The sequence below is a fragment of the Oncorhynchus tshawytscha genome, linkage group LG09 (assembly GCF_018296145.1).
Source record: "Oncorhynchus tshawytscha isolate Ot180627B linkage group LG09, Otsh_v2.0, whole genome shotgun sequence".
NCBI lineage: Eukaryota > Metazoa > Chordata > Actinopteri > Salmoniformes > Salmonidae > Oncorhynchus > Oncorhynchus tshawytscha.
In genome coordinates, this window is record NC_056437.1 from 31,011,807 (window position 1) to 31,033,393 (window position 21,587).

Below are 21,587 nucleotides of genomic sequence, written 5' to 3' on the forward strand. Positions count from 1 at the left end.
ACACCAATCATCTGGGATCACTGGCTGGACAGTCCTTTCTTTAAAAACAGTTAGACAGTTAGACTAGCTAGCTACTCTAACTTGATTAAAATCGTGACATGGTTTATTGGTAGCTAGTTATGAGTTTGGGAGATTGCAAACCTATCTGGGCTAGCTAAAGCCAACTTCATACAATTGCTAGCTGGCTAGTAGTATTATAGAGAAATATTTTGCATGTATTTTTTAACAGATCAAATCTGAGGGGGCATGACGCCTCCGGGTGTAGACATAGGTATCATGGAAATAAGGCAGCATTTATCATCCTGGGGTCCCGGTTATGTTGATTTAGCTTGATTGATACTATAAGGGCTATAATGCTCATGCCTCTGGCCCCCTGCTGAGCTGAAATGTCACTGTTTCCCACAGCTCTACCTGCCCCAGACAGAGAGCCATAGTTCAATGCACCCTTCTGTTCTCACAATACTCTGAATTACAAAACATATATTTTTTAAATCATTCAACCAAAGCATCCAATAACTTAACTGGGAGGGGAAAGATGAAATACACTTGATATTCTTTGACTGTCAGTATGAGATTGATACAGTTTTTTTTGTAGTCAGTCATGTTCTCAGACATGTTCTCTTGTGGTGTTGGTGGACTTAATCCTGTCCTGCGGCGTTTCGTGTGTGGAGGAATACGCTCCTAGTCACTACCCACCATATGTGTGTTAGAAAAAAATACCTGTTGTGGTAATGCATGGCATATACTGTACAGAGGGGTCCACAATTATTTGCACCCTTGATAAACATGAGCAAAATAGACTGTATACAATATATAATACAAATACTGAGCTGCATTGTACGCTCACATTTTGACTGTTATTTTATACTAATATAATTGCTCAGAAAGATTTATTTTAACAAGTAATAAATATATTATTGGCTCCTTTGTTTTCAGTACTCCAGCACCCTACCCTTGCAAGGATATTGACACTGAACCTTTTTCTAAAATGTTTTATGAGATTAGATAACACCTTGGGAGGGATCTTAGACCATTACTCCATACAGAATCTTTCCAGATCCTTGATGTCCTCCGTCTGCGCTTATGGACTGCCCTCTTCAAAGTCAAGACTGAAATGGTCATTGCAAATTGTAGATTTTGTTGTCAGTTAACAATTTCCTTGTGGATTTTGATGTGTGCTTGGGGTTATTGTCTTGCCGGAAGATTGTCAGTTTCCTGGCAGAGGCAACCAGGTTTTTAGCTAAATTGGTTATTACACTTACTGAAAAGCAACTATCATACAGTGCCTTCGGAAAGTACTCAGACCCCTTGACTTTTTCCACATTTTGTTAAGTTATAGCCTTATTCCAAAATGGATAAAACAAATGTAATCCTCAGAAATCTACACACAATACCCCATAATGACAAAGCAAAAACAGGTTTTAAGAAATGTTTGCAAATGTATTAAATACAAAAACAGAAAAACCTTATTTACACAAGTATTCAGACCCTTTGCTTTGAGACTCGAAATTGAGCTCCGGTGCATCCTGTTTACATTGATCATCCTTGAGATGTTTCTACAACTTGACTGGAGTCCACCTTTGGTAAATTCAATTAATTGGACATGATTTGGAAAGGCACACACCTGACTATATAAGGTCCCATAGTTGACAGTGCATGTCAGAGCAAAAACCAAGACATGAGGACGAAGGAATTGTCCGTAGAGCTCCGAAACAGGATTGTGTCGAGGCACAGATCTGGGGAAGGGTACCAAAAAATATCTGCAGCATTGAAGGTCCCCAAAGTGGCCTCCATCATTCTTAAATGGAAGAAGTTCGGAACCACCAATACTCTTCCTAGAGCTGGCCGCCCGGCCAAACTGAGCAATCGGGGGAGAAGGGCCTTGGTCAGGGAGGTGACCAAGAACCTGATTGTCACTTTGACAGAGCTTTAGAGTTCTCCTATGAAGATGGGCGAAGCTTCCAGAAGGACAAACCATCTCTGCAGCACTCCACCAATCAGGCCTTTATGGCCAGACGGAAGCCACTAATCAGTAAATGGCACATGACAGCCCACTGAGTTTACCAAAAGGCACCTAAAGACTCTCAGACCATGAGAAATAAGATTCTCTGGTTTGATGAAACCAAAATGTAACTCTTTGGCCTGAATGCCAAGCGCCACATCTGGAGGAAACCTGGCACCGTCCCTACGGTGAAGCATGGTGGCGGCAGCATCATGCTATGGGGATGTTTTTCAGCGGTAGGGACTGGGAGACTAGTCAGGATCGAGGCAAAGACGAATGGAGCGAAGTACAGAGAGATCCTTGATGAGATCCTTCGAGACAAGTCCCTGAATATCCTTGAGTTGCCCAGCCAGAGCTCGGACTTAAACCCGATCGAACATGTCTGGACAGACCTGAAAATAGCTGTGCAGCAACGCTCCCCATCCAACCTGACAGAGCTTGAGAGGATCTGCAGAGAAGAATGGGAGAAACTCCCCAAATACAAATGTGCCAATTTTGTAGTGTCATACCCAAGAAGACTCGAGGCTGTAATCGCTGCCAAAGGTGCTTCAACAAAGCACCGAGTAAAGGGTCTGAATACTTCTGTAAATGTGATATTTCTGTTTTTTATTTGAATAAATTAGCAACATTTTCTGAGCCTGTTTTTGCTTTGTCATTATGGGTTATTGTGGGTAGATTGATGAGGAATAAGGCTGTAATAACAAAATGTGGAAAAAGTCAAGGGTTCTGAATACTTTCCAAAGGCACTGTAATTTTATGTAAGATAATATATTTATATAATATCAATTGATATCACAATATTGCCATTAATACAAATATAAGTTACAGTATTACAGCGTGTCTTTGCTTTTACAAGTTATTTATCATCCGAGTTCTCTAAGGCTCCCTCATTACCATATAATATAATCATATTATCTGTACATAATAAGTATAAAATACACTGATAATAAACCAGTAAACCAGTGTTCCCATGGCCAGCCCTCTGTTGCCCCAGTGAGGGTTGTCAGGGGTCTCCTCCTCCCTCATCCCCTTTTTGGCATCGGTAGCAGTGGTATTGCAGTACAGGGGCATATGATGGTGTTTTTGGGGTCACCCCCCCTCATCTTCCTGTAGTGATGTTAGCGGTGGTGTTGGCCCAGGAGGGGAAGGTGTCCAGGTTGAAAATGGCTCTACCCCAGCTGTTAATGGCCAGAGTGATACACAGGATCCCAAGGATGTTCATCACTATACCTGTCTTAGCCTAGAGGAGAGAGAGGGGTTAAAGCTGAGGTGGTGGTAGGTTGAGGGGATGGTAGTGAAGGTGGATGAAGAATACGGTGCGAGGAGGAGGTTTAGATTTAAGGTGGGGTGGTAGGGTGAAATATATGCCAACATACAGTACATTAACTTATTATTCATACTTCCTACTGTATAGTAGGTTTCCATAGAAGCAGAGGTCAAAAGTGAGGCTCTCACCATATCCGACACCTTCAGGTATCCATAAGAGAACACGATGGCGTTAGGAGGCGTGGCGACAGGGAGCATGAAGGCAAAGGAGGCACTAAGGGTACAGGGTACCATCACATACAGTGGGTTCACTCCTATGGATTGGGACTGCAACAGAACACACACATATTAGCCAGCACATACGTATGCACATAAATGCACACATATGAGTACATGCACAATTAGTAGCCTATTATCCTGCGATGTGGATGTGAATAGGATGAAGAAAAGTGTGTGTGGCTCTGTGTTGGCTCAGTTATCAAAGATTCTTGTCACTGAATGAACAGAGCTGAGAGCTCTACACACAGTGCTGTTACAGTCTCAATGTCTGGCCTCTAATGTGACCTATTAGTGTGAATAACCTGTCTTGTTTTCTCTCTCTCTCTCTCTCTCTCTCTTTCTCTCTGAGTTGACTTTTCACTCATTCAGCTCTTCCCTCTGTCTTCTCTCGCTATTTGCTTATCTCTTTCATTCGTACATTCTCTCTTTCACTCTCTGAGAGACTCTTCAGTAGTAGGCCTGGCTCAGATCCCCTATTGACCAGCTCTATTCAGTACAATCCAATTTTATCAAAAGGAATCTTGATCCCAGAATGGAGAGCAATCGAGTGTGTTTGTGTGTGTGAGCGAGATGGGGAGAGAGAGAAGTGTGTGTGTGTGGTTGGTTGAGTGTGGGTGTACCATGGAAGCTAGGATGGGCAGGAAGAGTGTAGCGGTAGCCACGTTGCTGGCACACTCAGTGAAGATGGCAGTGAGGAGACAGAGGATGACTGTGATGGCCCAAGGAGGGATGGAGCAGAGAGGTATCATCTGATCACCCAGCCACCGCGACAGACCAGACACCTGGATGGATACACACACATTCAAGCTTATACACATGCACAGACCCATGCATGCACGCAAGCATGCACGCATGCACATACAGTGGGCAGAACAAGTATTTGATACACTGCCGATTTTGCAGGTTTTCGTACTTACAAAGCATATAGAGGTCTGTAATTATTTATCATAGGTACACTTCAACTGTGAGAGACGGAATCTAAAACAAAAATCCAGAAAATAACATTGTAATTCATTTGCATTTTATTGTATTACATAAGTATTTGATACATCAGAAAAGCAGAACTTAATATTTGGTACAGAAAACTTTGTTTGCATTTACAGAGATCATACGTTTCCTGTAGTTCTTGATCAGGTTTGCACACACTGCAGCGGGGATTTTGGCCCACTCCTCCATACAGACCTTCTCCAGATCCTTCAGGTTTCGGGGCTGTCGCTGGGCAATACCTGACTTTCAGCTCCCTCCAAAGATCTTCTATTGGGTTCAGGTCTGGAGACTGGCTAGGCCACTCCAGGACCTTGAGATGCTTCTTACGGAGTCACTCCTTAGTTGCCCTGGCTGTGTGTTTCGGGTCATTGTCATGCTGGAAGACCCAGCCACGACCCATCTTCAATGCTCTTACTGAGGGAAGGAGGTTGTTGGCCAAGACCTCGCGATACATGGCCCCATCCATCCTCCCCTCAAAACGGTGCAGTTGTCCTGTCCCCTTTGCAGAAAAGCATCCCCAAAGAATGATGTTTCCACCTCCATGCTTCACGGTTGGGATGGTGTTCTTGAGGTTGTACTCATCCTTCTTCTTCCTCCAAACACGGCGAGTGGAGTTTAGACCAAAAAGCTCTATTTGTGTCTCATCAGACCACATGACCTTCTCCCATTCCTCCTCTGGATCATCCAGATGGTCATTGGAAAACTTCAGATGGGCCTGGACATGCGCTGGCTTGAGCAGGGGGACCTTGCATGCGCTGCAGCATTTTAATCCATGACGGCATAGTGTGTTACTAATGGTTTTCTTTGAGACTGTGGTCCCAGCTCTCTTCAGATCATTGACCAGGTCCTGCTATGTAGTTCTGGGCTGATCCCTCACCTTCCTCATGAACATTGATGCCCCACGAGGTGAGATCTTGCATGGAGCCCCAGACCGAGGGTGATTGACCGTCATCTTGAACTTCTTCCATTTTCTAATAATTGCGCCAACAGTTGTTGCCTTCTCACCAAGCTGCTTGCCTATTGTCCTGTAGCCCATCCCAGCCTTGTGCAGGTCTACAATTTTACCACTGATGTCCTTACACAGCTCTCTGGTCTTGGCCATTGTGGAGAGGTTGGAGTCTGTTTGATTGAGTGTGTGGACAGGTGTCTTTTATACAGGTAACAAGTTCAAACAGGTGCAGTTAATACAGGTAATTAGTGGAGAACAGGAGGGCTTCTTAAAGAAAAACTAACAGGTCGGTGAGAGACGGAATTCTTACTGGTTGGTAGGTGATCAAATACTTATGTCATGCAATAAAATGCAAATTAATTACTTAAAAATCATACAATGGGATTTTCTGGATTTTTGTTTTAGATTCAGTCTTTCACAGTTGAAGAGTACCTATGATAGAAATTACAGACCTCTACATGCTTCGTAAGTAGGAAAACCTACAAAATCGGCAGTGTATCAAATACTTGTTCTCCCCACTGTACACACTCAAGGTTACACACACAAACACACCTCGCTGCCCTTAGCCAGAGCGAAGCCTCCTCCTAGCAGCAGTACAATGCTCCAGGGCATCTTCCTCTGGGTCACCTGCCAGGTCAGCAGGGCAGGGGTGGGGCCACGGGGGGGCTCTGAGGGGAGAGGGGCACAAACATGTCAAGCAATTTCTACAGTGTGTGTGTGTGTGTGTGTGTGTGTGTGTGTGTGTGTGTGTGTGTGTTTCACCTGTGTCAAAGCTCTGTGTTCTCCAGAAGCAGAGGTAGCGGGGGGGTTCAGAGGGCAAGACGAACAACAGCACGGCAACAAACACTGCCACTGTGGCATCAGTCACAAACCTGGAGAGGTTGGATGGTTGGAAGGTAAGGCCCTAGTAAAACAATCCTGTAGGATTTGTGATTTTTCCACCGGAATCCTGTAGGATTCTCACAATCCTATAATATTTTGTTTCACCTCTATCAGAATCCTATTGGAATCCCGTTGGACTACTTTTTTCCTATTGGAAATCAAAAGTAATGCTATTGGATCCTATAGGATTTTGTGTCACCTCTATCAGAATCCTATTGAAATGCTGTTGGACTACTTTTTCCTATTGGCAACACTATTGTAGGATTTTGTGTCACCCGATCAGTATCCTATTATAACTGTTTTCTTAATTAAACCCATTAAATTATAGTTTGTGGCTCTGCAGAAAATCACTGGTTTTCTAACATGAGCTATTCTTACAGTTTTATCCTTTACTGTGTGTGAATGCAAGAACTGTGAGTACAGTATTTGTTTCCTTATGAAGTTTTCAATGTTTTAGTCTTATTTCCGTCATTGTACAGAATTTCAAATCAAATCAAATTTTATTTGTCACATACACGTGTTTAGCAGATGTTATTGCGGGTGTAGCAAAATGCTTGTGTTTCTAGCTCCAACAGTGCAGTGATATCTAACAAGTAATATCTAACAATACACACAATCAAAAGTAAAGGAATGGAATTAAGAATATATAAATAGTTGGATGAGCGATGTCAGAGAGGCATAGACGAAGATACAGTAGAATAGGATAGAATACAGTAAATACAGAGTTTTGGTTTAGCATGTGTATAGAGAAGAAGCTCGTGGAAGAGGTTCCTACGCATTAGTAAAGTTTTCCAAATTTGCACTTTGCATTCCACTTTCTTACATATCATATTTCATTGGTGAGTTCGTAAGTCATACCTTTTTGATTCAAATGTCACACGAACTGAGGAGCAGAAGACCTGTAACTAACGTTTCAACCGCAATGGCAAACGTGAATGATAATGGCGCCAACTCCAATCCAACTATTACAGAGCCTCATGAGGTCACACTCCCCACAGATCTTCAGAACCTCCGTACGGTTCTGGTCTCGGAAATTACAGCTACCATTGCCACTCAGCTCAAAACTGCCATCGATGCTGCTCTGGCCCCCTTCTCCACCGTCCTGGATGGTGTCCGAGCCGCTGCAGATGAACAAGGCCGCCAAATTGACGGCTTTGAACATGACCTGTGTGATGACAGTGACCGCATAGTAGCACTTGAGAAAACGGTCGCCTGGCTGAGCTCCGAAAACCAAAAGCTGATTGACAAAACCGATGACCTGGAATCCCGTTCTTGCGTTTGCAATCTTTGTGTTGTTGGTATACCAGAGAAATGTGAAAGAGGGGACTCATTTAAGTTCATGTCAGAATTCTTTGCGGATGTGCTGGGTCCAGCCATCGATCCATCACCCCCGAAGCTGGATAGAGCCCACCGCATTGGCCCCTCCCCTGTGAGTGGAGACGACAACTCCAAGCCTAGAGTGTTTATTGTCTGTTTTCACTACTACTGTGACAAGAAGCGCATCCTCCAGAGGCAGGGCAAAGACCAGCGACACTTCTGCGGACGCATGGTGTTCATCTTTCTTGACCTCAGCTTAAATGTCACCAAGAAAAGAGCTAAATTCCTCAATGTGAAATGTAAAATTCATTAGAAGAAAGGGAAATTCTCACTCCGCTTTCCTGCTCGTCTGCACATTGAACACTAACGTTATTGAACTCTGATAAAAACGACTAATACTGTCTTGTGTGGTTGTCATTTAAGCTACACATTTGGGAGGTCCTTTTTATTTGGCTAGATGGCTAGCATAGTAATGCATGGCTACAATTCCAAGCTTTTGCCGAGCTTTCTTTCCTTTGTTGTTTTTTTCTTTCTTTTTGTCTAGACACTTACTGAAGGACTTTTCACCACTTTATTTCGCCCTATTGATCATTTGTACATGTACAGACACTCCGCCCCTTTTCTGTTTTGTAACAGGGTAGCATACGGTGGGACACTTATTTGGCCATCCTTAAGACACATTGTACGTGTTGCACTGATTGAAGCCTCCCTGATTCAGGACAGTTCCGTTTCACTGTTATGGGGTGTTTGTTTTGGTTATCTGTTGACCTTCTTTACCGTTTTGTGAATGCCTTTTCGATTGTATTTCACTACTGGTGCTATGGAGCCTCTCCGCGTTAGGATAGGAAGGTTTTCTGCTTATATGCACCGAAGCTGCACCGTTTTCGGGCATTTTTTTTGCTTTGCTTTTTTCATCAGTTTTCTCTGATATCTTTGCAAATGCTTTATCTGTTTTCACACCTTTTTAATTTCAATATTTTAGATGGCTAACAACGCTAATAATAGTATAATGGGAATAGGTAGGCCTAATCCTATAAAGTTTGTATCTTGGAATACTAAGGCAATGAACAATGCTGTCAAGAGGTCTAGGGTCTTCTCTCATTGGAAAAAGCTAAAAGCAGAAGTGGTATGTTTTACAAGAGACCCATTTACACACTAAAGATCACTCAAGGCTACAAAACTAATACATTTCTCTACTACTAAGGGTTATTTCAGAGATATTTAATCATAACTGGCACCATTTGACACACACCTGTAGTAGTGGTCAATGTATATGCTCCCAATTTTGATGATGTTGAATTTGCCAAAGGGTTGCTGGGGAAAATCCCTTCTCTGAACACCCATCTTTTGATGTTTGGCGGGCATCTGAATTGTGTTATTAGCCCGGCTTTGGACCACTCCAACCACAAAACTATATCTCCTTCTGCTATGTCAAAGTCCTTCTGAGGTACTCCTCTTTTCTCCAGTCTGATGCAGACTTCTGTAACGTTATCTCCACTTCTATTGATCTTTTTTTTTTTAAATAAATCAGACAAGCTCAAACTCTCATTCTTTCTTATGGGAATCACTTAAGGCCTATCTTAGAGGATACATGATTTCTTATTCTTCTCATTTAAACAAAACTCGGAAAGCTAAATAAACTAGAAGAACTCTAAAGCCATCCTTGACTTAGACCATCAATATGCCCTGATGCCATCTCCAGAGATATGTAAGCAACGCTTGAACTTACAATCTGAATTCAATCTCTTGTCCACTACAGATGCAGAACGGTTACTATTGCATTCACATGGTACCTACTATGAACATCGTGACAGGGCAAGTCGTCTGCTCGCACACCAATTAAAACGTAGTGTTGTTACCCGTCTGATTCCCCAAATGAAAGATTCCTCTCATACTTTGATTTCTGACCCTATGGGGATCAATGACACCTTCAAATCTTTCTATTCCTCTGTGTATACGTCTGAATTTCCATCAGATACGACCAATATGACTACATTTTTGGGTGAATTGGAGACTCCCACAGTTGAGGCTGAAACTCAGATGACCTTGATTTCCCTCTCAACCTTGAAGAAGTTATTCAGTCTAACAAGTCAATGCAGAGCGGCAAGGCTCCAGGGCCTGATGGGTTTCCAACTGGGTTCTTTAAGAAATTCTATACCAAGTTAGCCCCTTTACTTTTATCTATGTATAACGCATCACTTGAACAAGGCTCGTTGCCACCTACCCTAACACAGGCTTCAATAGCGCTTCTCCTTCACTTTCTGTTCTTATTTTAGGCCCCTAAGTCTCCTTAATGTGGACGTAAAGGTGCTGGCGAAGGTGATAGCGAGGCGTCTGGAAGTGTACCTATGATGAAAATTACAGGCCTCTCTCATCTTTTTAAGTAGGAGAACTTGCACAATTGGTGGCTGACTAAATACTTTTTTTGCCCCACTGTATAGTAAGGATGCTGTAAAAATGAACAGTTTACACAAATTCCTTTACCTATTTCAATCTGTCCCATTGTTTTTACCAAAGTGTTTTTAAAAAAAGTAAATCAATCAGGCTGTTGCCACATTTATCTGGGGAGAAAAGGTACCCAGAGTCAGTAGATCTTTACTTCAGAGCTGCAAGTTTAGTGTAGGGCTGGCACTAACCAACTTTTTATACAATTACTGGGCAGACAACTTTCAGAAATTGCCATTCTGGTTACATGCTCCAGATACCCAATGGTGCCACCTAGAGGCACATTCTTGTATTTCTGCTTCTCTTCCTGCTTTACTCTGCTCTTCTCTCCCAACATTCCCCTCTCGCTATACTCGGAATCCTGTAGTGCTTTCCCCACGTAAGATTTGGTACCAGTTTTGACAACATTTTAAATTCTCTGCTGCATCTACTATGGGTCCTACTGACAAGAATCACGTATTCCCCGCTTCTCTAATAGATCATGCTTTCTCTTATTGGACAAGGAAAGGTATTACGTCCTTCTAATTTGTTATAGTTTTCCCAACCTGGCCTCTAAATACTCTCTCTCCATCTAACTTTTTCCATTACCTTCAAATTAGGCATTGTGTCTCCTCCCAATTTTCTGGCTTCCCTGCTCCACCCCCTTGCCAACCCTGGGATGGCATATTGACTCTATTACCTTGACAGAAAGCAGTAATTTATATTTAATATTTATATATTTAATTATCTATTTGTATATTTTGTCATTGGACAAACACTCCACCAACAAAATTAAATCTGCTTGGGAACGGGAGATGGGTGTTGAATTTACACAGGAGTGGTGGGATGAGGCGATTGATAGAGTACGCTCCACTACATCTTGTGCTCGTCTTGGTCTCATACAATTTAAGGTTTTACATAGGGTGCATTTTTCCAAATCCAGATTGTCTGACATACATCCAAATGTAAATGATGAGTGTGATAGATGTCATGTCTCACTATGAGACCTTAGTCACATGTGGCGGCAGGGTAGCCTAGTGGTTAGAGCGTTGGTCTGGTAACCGGAAGGTTGTGAGTTCAAACCCCCGAGCTGACAAGGTACAAATCTGTTGTTCTGCCCCTGAACAGGCAGTTAACCCACTGTTGCCAGGCTGTCATTGAAAATAAGAATGTGTTCTTAACTGACTTGCCTGGTAAATAAAAATAAAAGTTTCATTCAATGCTTTAAATTACATAATTACTGGGATTCCTCTTTATCTGAGGTGCTTGAAATTAACCTGCAGCCTTGTCCCTTGAAAGCTGTTTTTGGTATTCCAGAAGACTTGTTCTCCTTGGACCCCAAAAATGCAGATATGGGTGCTTTTACATCCTTTTTAGCTTGACATAGAATTCATCTCCAGTGGAAGTCTGCTCAGCCCCTCTCTACTTCTCAACAGCTCAACGATGTAATGTTCTTCCTAAAGCTTGAGAAAATGAAGTATTCTCTTAGGGGTTCCAATGATACATTTGTTATAAAATGGCAACCATTTATATCATATTTTAATGGCTTGCAGAGGCTCCCCTCTGATGAGATGCTTTAAGGTTTCCCAGTAAGCATTACCAGAAGTCATTACATAATAGGTACAATCATCAATATAATGCTATAATGCTGTTTTTTTAAATCTCTTATTCATATCAATAATCAATATTTTTTTTAATGGCATTGTTGGTTAGGGGCTCATAAGTAAACATTTTATAGTAAGGTCTACACCTGTTGTATTCGACGCATGTGACTAATACAATTCGATTTGATTTGATCCAGTATAGCAAGTTTGTCTAAGGTTTACTGATCATTTATTTATTTATGTTTTTGTATATTGACTCTGTATTGAGTTGTTTGTATATTCCCCCCTGTATTGTTGAATGTTTATTTGTTGCGATATCTCTGTAGAATTTTTGTTTTCGAGGACAGAATTGAGGGAGGGTATGGGATGGGAGGGAATCAAGGTGGGTTGACTGAGGTAGGGCGGAGAGGTAGGGAAGGGACTAGGGGGGTTGGGTGGATGTGTTGTATGGAGGGAGGGAAGGAGGGTGGTTGGGATATGGTAAAATCTTTGTACTTACATTGATGTACATTCTGTAAAGCTTGAACAAAAAAATACAAATAATAAAGAATAGAGTAAATACTTAAACAAATGTAAACATTATTGCAGTGACTAGTGTTTCAAATATTAAAGTGGCCAGTGATTTCAAGTCTATGTATACAGGGCAGCAGCCTTTAATGTGCTAGTGATGGCTATTTAACAGTCTTGAGATGGCCTTTAACAGTCCCAGTTTTGATGCACCTGTACTGACCTCGCCTTCTGAATGATGGCGGGGTGAACAGGCAGTGGCTCGGGTGGTTGTTGTCCTTGATTATCTTTTTGGCCTTCCTATGACATCGGGTGCTGTAGGTGTCCTGGAGGGCAGGTAGTTTGCCCCCGGTGATACGTTGGGCAGACCGCACCACCCTCTGGAGAACCCTGCGGTTGCGGGTGGAGCAGTTGCCATACCAGTAGCTGAGACAGCCCGACAAGATGCTCTCAATTGTGCATCTGTAAAAGTTTGTGAGGGTTTTAGGTGCCAAGCAAAATTTTGAGTGCCTCCTGAGGTTTAAGAGGCGCTGTTGCGCCTTCTTCACCACATTGTCTGTGTGGGTGGATCATTTAAGTTTTTCAGTGATCTGTACGCCAAGGAACTTGAAGCTTTCCATCTTCTCCACTGCGGCCCCGTCGATGTGGATAGGGGGGTGCTCCCTCTGCTGTTTCCTGAAGTCCACGATCAGCCCCTTTGTTTTGTTGACGTTGGGTGAGAGGCTATTTTCCTGGCACCACATTCACAGGGTCCTCACCTCCTCCCTGTAGGCTGTCTCGTCATTGTTGGTAATCAGGCCTACTATTGTAGTGTCATCTGCAAACTTGATGATTGAGTTGGAGGTGTGCATGGCCATGCAGTCATGGGTGAACAGGGAGTATAGGAGGGGGCTGAGCACACACCCTTGTGGGGCCCCAGTGTTGAGGATCAGCGAAGTGGTTGAGGACCCAGTTGCAGTGTTGAGGACCCAGTTGCATAGGGCGGGGTTCAGACCCAGGGCCTCAAGCTTAAGAGCTTGTAGGGTACTATGGTGTTGAATTCTGAGCTATGAACAGCATTCTTATATAGGTATTCCTATTTTCCAGATGGGATAGGGCAGTGTGCAGTGCGATGGTGATTGCATTGTCTGTGGATCTATTGGGGCGGTAAGCAAATTGAAGTGGGTCTAGGGTGTCAGGTAAGGTAGAGGTGATATGATCCTTGACTAGTCTCTCAAAGCATTTCATAATGACAGAAGTGAGTGCTACGGGGCGATAGTCATTTAGTTCAGTTAATTTTGCTTTCTTGGGTACAGGAAAAATGATGGTCATCTTGAAGCATGGGGGGGACAACAGTCTTGGATAGGGAGAGATTGAATATGTCCATAAACATTCCAGCCAGCTGGTCTGCGTATGCTCTGAGGAACGCAGCTAGGGATTCCGTCTGGGCCGGAAACCTTGCGAGGGTTAACACGCTTAAACGTTTTACTCACGTCGGCCACAGAGAAGGAGAGCCCACAATTCTTGGTAGTGGGCCACGTCGGTGGCACTGTGTTATCCTCAAAGTGGGCGAAGAAGGTGTTTATCTTGTCCAGAAGCAAGACGTTGGTGCCTGCCACATAGCTGGTTCTCTCTTTGTAGTCCATGATTGTCTGTAGACCCTGCCACATATGCATAAAATCCCCAGCTACAATAAATGCAGCCTCAGGATATGTTGTTTCCAGTTTTCACAAAGTCCAGTGTAGTTCCTTGAGGGCCGTCGTGGTATCGGCTTTAGGAGGAATATACACGGCTGTGACTATAACCGAAGAGAATTCTCTTGGGAGGTAATACGGTCAGCATTTGATTGTAAGGTATTCTAGGCTGGGTGAACAAAACGACTTGAGTTCCTGTATGTTTTCACAATCACACCATGAGTAGTTAATCATGAAACATACACCCCCATCCTTCTTCCCAGAGAGATATTTTCCTGTCTGCGTGATGAACTGAGAACCGAACTGGCTGAACGGACACAGTATATCCTGAGAGAGCCATGTTTCCGTAAAACAGAGTATGTTACAATCCTTGATGTCTCTTTGGAAGGATATCCTTGCCCTGAGCTCATCAACTTTATTATCCAAAGACTGAACATTAGCGAGTAATATACTCGAAGCGGTGGGGGGGGTGCGCGCCTACTGAGTTGGACTAAAAGTCCACTCCGGGTACCTATTTTCCTTCGGCTGTGTTTTGGAACAGCCTCTGGAATCAGTTCAATTGCCCCGGGGAACAAAGAATCCGGTTTGGGAAAGTTGTGTCCCTGGTCCTAATGCTGGTAATGCTGGTGAGTTACCGTCGCTCTAATATCCAAAGGTTCTTCCCGGCAGTATGTAATAACACAAATATTTCCTGGGCTAATAATGTAAGAGATAACACATAAAAAATGAAATACTGCAAAGTTTCCTAAGAGCACGACAGCCCATCCGTCGACACCATTTCCCATATGTTAGCTTAGTAGAAACTTAATAGAAGCTCCGGGCCCTTTGATCTAAAGTGCCCAAATTCAGCATTTTGACATGTCCCTCCGTCAAATCTGTGTCACTTCTAGGAAGATTTGAACCCACTTAATCTCCAAATGTGTGCAAGTTTCACCATCATTGTAAAGCCCTAGTTATTTTGTTAATTTGACAGTCATTTTTGAAAATCATTATTTATTCTAGTGATTCATTTGCCCCTTATTTTGTCAACCATGTTACGTGAACTGAACTCTCGTTTTAATATGGTAAAAAACAATTTTAAAGAAACATTGAACATCTAATAGTCAAATCATCAGTCAAAAGCAGGAAAACTGGTTTTACTCTTTTTGGCAATTTCCTGGTGTTTTTTGGTGGATAACTGAGTGGCTTGAGCATAACACATCAACCCTTTTACCCATAGATAGACAGGTACAAAAAAAATCAATAAATGTGAAGCTTGCATTCAATTGCGTCATCTGTGGATCTGTTTGGGCGGTATGCAAATTGGAGTGGGTCTAGGGTTTATCGGACAAATGTGTTGATGTGAGCCATTACCAGGGATTCAAGGCTGTAAGTTAATTTACAGTATGACTAACAGAAAAATCAGATCTAGGAACCAGTCCTATTGGTCTCCTATAGGATTTTAATAGGCACTTTTATAATCCCTAGGCTAGGTGACAAGTGGCTGTAATTCAAGTGTCTGGGAGATCTAGGCTGATAGAATTTTATTTTATAGGATCCTATAGGATTTCAGTAAAAGAATCCAATAGAACAATCCTGTCAGATTTTGGAACCACTCCTATTGGACTCCTATAAGATTCTATTCTACAGGATAGGTTCCAGAATCTGATAAGATTTGCTGTTGGATTGTAACATGATTTTTTCTATTTGAATCCTATAGGATATTTCGACTGCGGGGGTTAGACTGTGTAGGGTTAGGAGGCAGCAGGGGATTAGGGAAGGGGTATACAGGGATTGGGAGTTGGGGAGAGGTACAGCAGAGGAAGGCCGGGGAGAGGCCTTCCAATCCTTTTCTGAACACTAACTAATTATAACCCAATGACAATGTGATGAGGGACTTTACAATTGGCTCCAAACAGGACCTTAAATGTACAATTGAAGTCTGAAGTTTACATACACTTAGGTTGGAGTCATTAAAACACGTTTTTCAACCACTCTACACATTTCTTGTTAACAAACTATAGTTTTGTCAAGTTGGTTAGAACATCTACTTTGTGCATGACACAAGTCATTTTTCCAACAATTGTTTACAGACAGATTATTTCACCTAAAATTCACTCTATCACAATTCCAGTGGGTCAGAAGTTTACATACACTAAGTTGACTGTACCTTTAAACAGCTTGGAAAATTCCAGAAAATGTTGTCATGGCTTTAGAAGCTTCGGATAGGCTAATTGACATCATTTGAGTCAATTGGAGGTGTACCTGTGGATGTATTTCAAGGCCTACCTTCACACTCAGTGTGTCTTTGCTTGACATCATGGGAAAAGCAAAAGAAATCAGCCAAGACCTCACAAAAATAATTGTAGACCTCCAAATGTCTGGTTCATCATTTGGAGCAATTTCCAAAAGCCTGAAGGTACCACATTCATTTATACAAACAATAGTACGCAAGTATAAACACTATGGGATCATGCAGCTTTCATACCGCTCAGGAAGGAGATACGTTCTGTTTCCTAGAGATGAACGTACTTTGGTGCGAAAAGATGCTGGAGGAAACAGGTACAACAGCATCTATATCCACAGTAAAACAAGTCCTATATCGACATAACCTGAAAGGCCGCTCAGCAACGAAGAAGCCACTGCTCTTTAACCACCATAAAAAACCAGACTACGGTTTACAACTGCACATGGGGACAAATATCGTACATTTTGGAGAAACGTTCTCTGATCTGATGAAACAAAACGTTTGACCAAAGTTAAACAACTTAAAGGCAATGATACCATTGTATGTAAACTTCTGACCCACTGGGTATGTGATGAAAGAAATAAAAGCTGAAACACATAATTCTCTCCACTATTATTTTGACATTTCACATTCTTAAAATGAAGTGGTGATCTTTACTGACCAAAAACAGGGAAATTTTACTAGAATTAGGAATTGTGAAAACTGAGTTTAAATGTATTTGGCTAAGGTGTATGTAAATGTACGACTTCAACTGTACACAGAGAGCTAACATTAATAATATGCATATCAATCTCTCATGGCTCAAAGTACAGGAGAGAATGACTTCATCACTATTTGTTTTTGTAAGAAGTATTGACATGCTGAATGCACCGAGCTGTCTGTTTAAAGTACTAGCACAGCAGACATCCATCCATACCCCACAAGACATGCCATCAGAGGTCTCTTCACAATCCCCAGAACTGACTATGGGAGGCGCACAGTACGGCATAGAGACATGGCTACATGGAGCTCTATTCCACATCAGGTAACTGATGCAAGCAGTACAATCAGATTTGAAAAAAGATACAAATACACCTTACGGAACAGCGGGGACTGTGAATATACACACAGGCACAGACACACTCATACATATCCACATGTACATATCCACAACACGCACACTCTGCACACACGTACACATGGATTTTGTATTGTAGATATGTGATAGTAGAGGAGTGGCCTGAGGGCACACACGTAATGTGTTGTGAAAAGTGTTATGAAATGTAATTTCATGTAATATTTGTAATTGTATATAACTGCCTTAATGTTGCTGGTCCCCAGGAAGAGTAGCTGCTACCTTGACATCAGGTAATGGGGATCCTTAATAACTACAAATACAAATAAAGAGTGGATTGACGTAATGGACAGAGTATGTTTGATGACCTTAGCCCCAATTTGATCCGGGATTCTGCTATAATCAACACCTGTTTCCATGGTGATGTGCCCATTCATAGATTGACAGACGTCACATATGCCCTCTCTGATAGGGTGGTCACATGACCAGATAAGAGAGAACGCAGTGTGTGCCTCTCCTGCCCATCGATCTGTTTGTCATAAAGAAGTGTGCTTACTCTCTCATTCACTCTAGTGAGATCATGTTTCCCAGACTCTGTGTGTGCATGTGCCTATGCAAGTCTTTGTGTGTGCCGGTCAGAGCGTGTGTACGTGTTTGTGTTTCTGCGTGTCAAAGTTCAGAACATGTTTATTGATGCAACACAGACGGTTTACTCTGTGAATGACACGTTTTGTACATTTGTGTTTGTTTTCTCCTGTTCCCCGTGTCCTGACACTTGTTCTAACAGAAGGTTCTGGGTCTAAAGACAAGTCAGGTAATCTATCCTTCAGATCAAGCTTGTGTTACTGTGCATGTGTCTGTATATTTCCACCTGCTAGTGTTTTGTGTGTGAGTCTGTGTGGTTGAGTATATATGGTGTGTAAAGTATTTCACTGTGTGGTGTGTGTTACATACTCTGCCTTTGTGTTGAAGATGTGGGTTGCCCATCCGTTGATGAAGCCTGGGCTTCGTGTGAACCACAACACCACCAGCAGAATGAAGAGCCCCAGGACACTCAACTCTCCATAGGACACTGGCCCCAGACGACGATGCTCCTCACGGATCAAATCATACGCTGCATGTTCTTTCTCTGTCTGCACAGCACCACAGCCCCACGTACGCTTCAGACTAGAGAGGAACAGGGGGAGAAAGGGACAAGAGAAATGAGTGGGGGAGCAAAAGAGAAGGGGGTGAGAGAAAGACAGAGTGAGTGAGAGAGAGATTATTTAAACTAATAAGTCAGATAAGAAGCAGAGTGAGTGAGAGAGAGAAATTATTTAAACTAATAGGTCAGATAAGAAGCAGAGTGAGTGAGAGAGACATTGCCCCTATTTGGCCTATGCAAACCTTTACAAATATCATGTCGTGGTTGAACTGAGAGGAGAGAGTAGAGTTAGAATAATGCACTGTGATGCTCTGGCCAGGTCACTCACTCGAAGCCGATGAAGACGAGCTGGAGCCAGAGCCAGGCCAGCGTCAGCATTAGCAGCATTGTGGGGAAGGCAAAGGCGAACCACGAGGCAAAGTTAACCGCGTCACCGTTCTGAGGGAAGAGTCTGACAGTGGGTTTCTGTTAAGAACTTCACTTCTCAAAAATGTTAAATGCCAGTTGATCAACACGATATGTTCGGATACCCATATCTATATTCATATATGGGATATGCACTAACATTTGTGAGGTGTATGTCTGTGAGAGGTACATATGCTCTGTGTGTGTGCGTGCATGCATGCGTGCGTGTGTGTGTTACATACTGGCTCATCTGCCCTGTGAGGACGAGGTTGGGTCCGGTACCAGTGAGAGTGGCAGTGCCTCCGATGCTGGCAGCGTAACACACACACAACGTCAAGCCTTTACACATCTTCGTCCTCTCCTTCTCCTCCTCTTCCTCCACAACCTGCTCCTCTGCTTCAGTCCCCTCCTTCAAGACCATGGACACTACCACTTTATACAGAGAGGAAGGGGGAGACAATACCACTATATATTAGAGAGGTTTGGGAATCAGGACTACCAAGAGGTCACAGCCAAAGTTGTTAGCTAGGCAGGTTATAGTGTGCCTGTTGCCTGTAGACATACAACCTAAGTCTATATTTGTCTGAAATCGCCATGTACATGTAACTGTATTATGGTGTGTTGGTGAGAAGGCAGTACTCCAATTCTCACCTAGCCCCCTGCTCTGACCTCTGCCCCCAGCCCAGTGCCCCTCACCTGGCTTCCCATCAGCCAGAGAGTTGTCCTGGTGAACTGGTTTGTCTGGGGAGTCCAGTTTATCCTCTGTGGCTGGTTTCTCCAGTGGAATGTGATTGTCCTGGATGATAAGTCTGTCCTGTGGGTTTGAACTGTTCTCCAGTCTTTCCTCAGGAATCATACCATTCTCCTGGCTCTGGGGGATGGGCAAGGGCTTCTCCCCATTCTGTGGGCTGTTGAGCTGCTCCAGGACAGCCTGGACAATGGGGACCATCATAGCTGTGGTGGCTGTGTTACTGATCCACATGGACAGGAACGCTGTCACACCCATGAACCCTAGCATCAGACTGGCGTGGACAGCAAAAGTGGGCCAGTGTATCAGAAAGAGAAAAGAGGAAGTGGAGAAGGAGGAAATAATGCTAGGCTTTAGCTCAGTGGGTTTACATGGTCTTGAATTTTGCAGACAATCCTGATTTGATACCTGAAAAATTGATAAAGATAGACACCTGTGATTAGCTACTCACAGGGCAGGCCGCACCCCCACAACAAGTAGAACCCTGAGGGCGATGCGCTTGTGAAGGTTCCATGTCTCCACGGCAACAGCTACCATCAGACCGCCTACAAACAGCATGTTGGTGTCCTTCAGGTACTGCATACACACCTGATACAGATGTAGGATCTTACTTTGATCCAGTTTGCTACAGCAGGAAAATAATCTCTCAACAGGAAATGTCTATTATTATGTGGATTATAATGAATGAACATTTTTGTAGGGGTTGATACAATATATACACAAGTATGTGGACACCCCTTCAAATGAATGGATTTGGCTATTTCAGCCACACCCTTTGCTGATAGGTCTATAAAATCGAGCACACAGCCATGCAATCTCCATAGACAAATATTGGCAGTAGAATGGATTTACGGCAGAGCTCAGTGACTTTCAACGTGGTGCCGTTATAGGATAACATCTTTCAAACAAGTCAGTTCATGAAATGGGTTTCCATCAGCAATAGAAGCCTAAGATCTGCAGAGATGCAGTGCCATTGGACACTGGAGCAGTGGACACCGTTCTCTGGAGGGATGCGTTACCATCTGGCAGCGAGATCTGGGTGTGGAAGAACATAGTGCCAACTATAACTGGCCTGCATGGTTCGGGCCCCTTTGTTCCAGAGCCCTGACTTCAACCCCATCGAACACCTTTGGGATGGATTGCCGACTGCGAGCCAGGCAAAATCGCTCAACATCAGTGCCCAACCTTACTAATGCTCTTGTGGCTGAATGGAAGTAAGTCCCCACAGTAATGTTTCAACATCTAGTGGAAAGCCTTCCCAGAAGAGTGGAGGCTGTTATAGCGGCAAAGCTGGGACCGACTCCATATTAATGCCCATGATTTTGGAATGAGATGTTCGACGAGCAGTTGTCCACATATTTTTGATCATGTAGTGTACATTTTCGGTAAGGAAGAATCAAGTCAAAGTGGAAATTACAAACTTCAAAAGCCTTTAACCTCAAATACTCTACAGGTTTTACAGTTCCTGCATCGCAGTAAAGTTCTCCTGCAGCAGGGTGCTCAAATTAAGATCCTACATCTTTACGCACGTACCTGCTTGGACTCCATGATGCCTAACAGAGGGAAAAGGACAGCGGGCAGGAGAGCAGTCACCGCTAGTGGCAATACCTCAGTACACCAGTACACTGCCATCAGAGCTATCACATAGGCACATCTTGCCTCCTGCAAACACACACAGTTACAATACTCTATTTAGAGCCATATAGAAGTACAGAGAACCCAAATATTCTTGAGTTCAAAAGGACACAAACACACACACACACACACACACACACACACACACACACACACACACACACACACACACACACCACACACACACACAAAATAACTGAAGCACACGAACACAATGTTCTCTGTGTCTGGGGGTGCCATTGTATAAACATTGATCTGCGATGTGAATTCGTCGAGCTCAAGTAACGTAAACTTGAACTTCAACACCCTATGGTGTGACGAGGAAATGTTTCCTCCCTCTTCTACGCCAGGAGTGGGCGGCCCCGGTGCACAACTGAGCAAGAGGACAAGTACATTAGAGTGTCTAGTTTGAGAAAGTCCTCAACTAGCAGCTTCATTAAATAGTACCCGCAAAACGCCAGTCTCAAAGTCAACAGTGAAGAGG

At 43.2% G+C, this 21,587-nt stretch overlaps 1 protein-coding gene across 2 annotated transcripts in view; it reads right to left on the reverse strand.

Annotated features, from left to right (window-relative positions):
• Positions 1–2,686: 2,686 nt before the first annotated feature.
• The window catches only part of LOC112259113 (solute carrier family 13 member 5-like), a 21,157-nt gene continuing 2,256 nt past the window's right edge, over positions 2,687–21,587 (reverse strand). The window contains exons 2-12 of one of the 2 annotated variants that reach the window (XM_042326796.1): positions 21,002–21,130; positions 19,920–20,056; positions 19,417–19,742; positions 18,963–19,152; positions 18,644–18,766; positions 18,126–18,338; positions 6,246–6,355; positions 6,036–6,151; positions 4,168–4,329; positions 3,458–3,595; positions 2,687–3,242 (exon numbers count right to left, since the gene is read on the reverse strand). In XM_042326796.1, the coding sequence (XP_042182730.1) occupies positions 3,102–3,242; positions 3,458–3,595; positions 4,168–4,329; positions 6,036–6,151; positions 6,246–6,355; positions 18,126–18,338; positions 18,644–18,766; positions 18,963–19,152; positions 19,417–19,742; positions 19,920–20,056; positions 21,002–21,130 (1,785 nt within the window). In that variant the 3' untranslated portion in view covers positions 2,687–3,101. Of the gene's footprint in view, positions 3,243–3,457; positions 3,596–4,167; positions 4,330–6,035; positions 6,152–6,245; positions 6,356–18,125; positions 18,339–18,643; positions 18,767–18,962; positions 19,153–19,371; positions 19,743–19,919; positions 20,057–21,001; positions 21,131–21,587 lie in introns of both variants that reach the window. The other variant, XM_042326795.1, reaches the window with a different exon arrangement.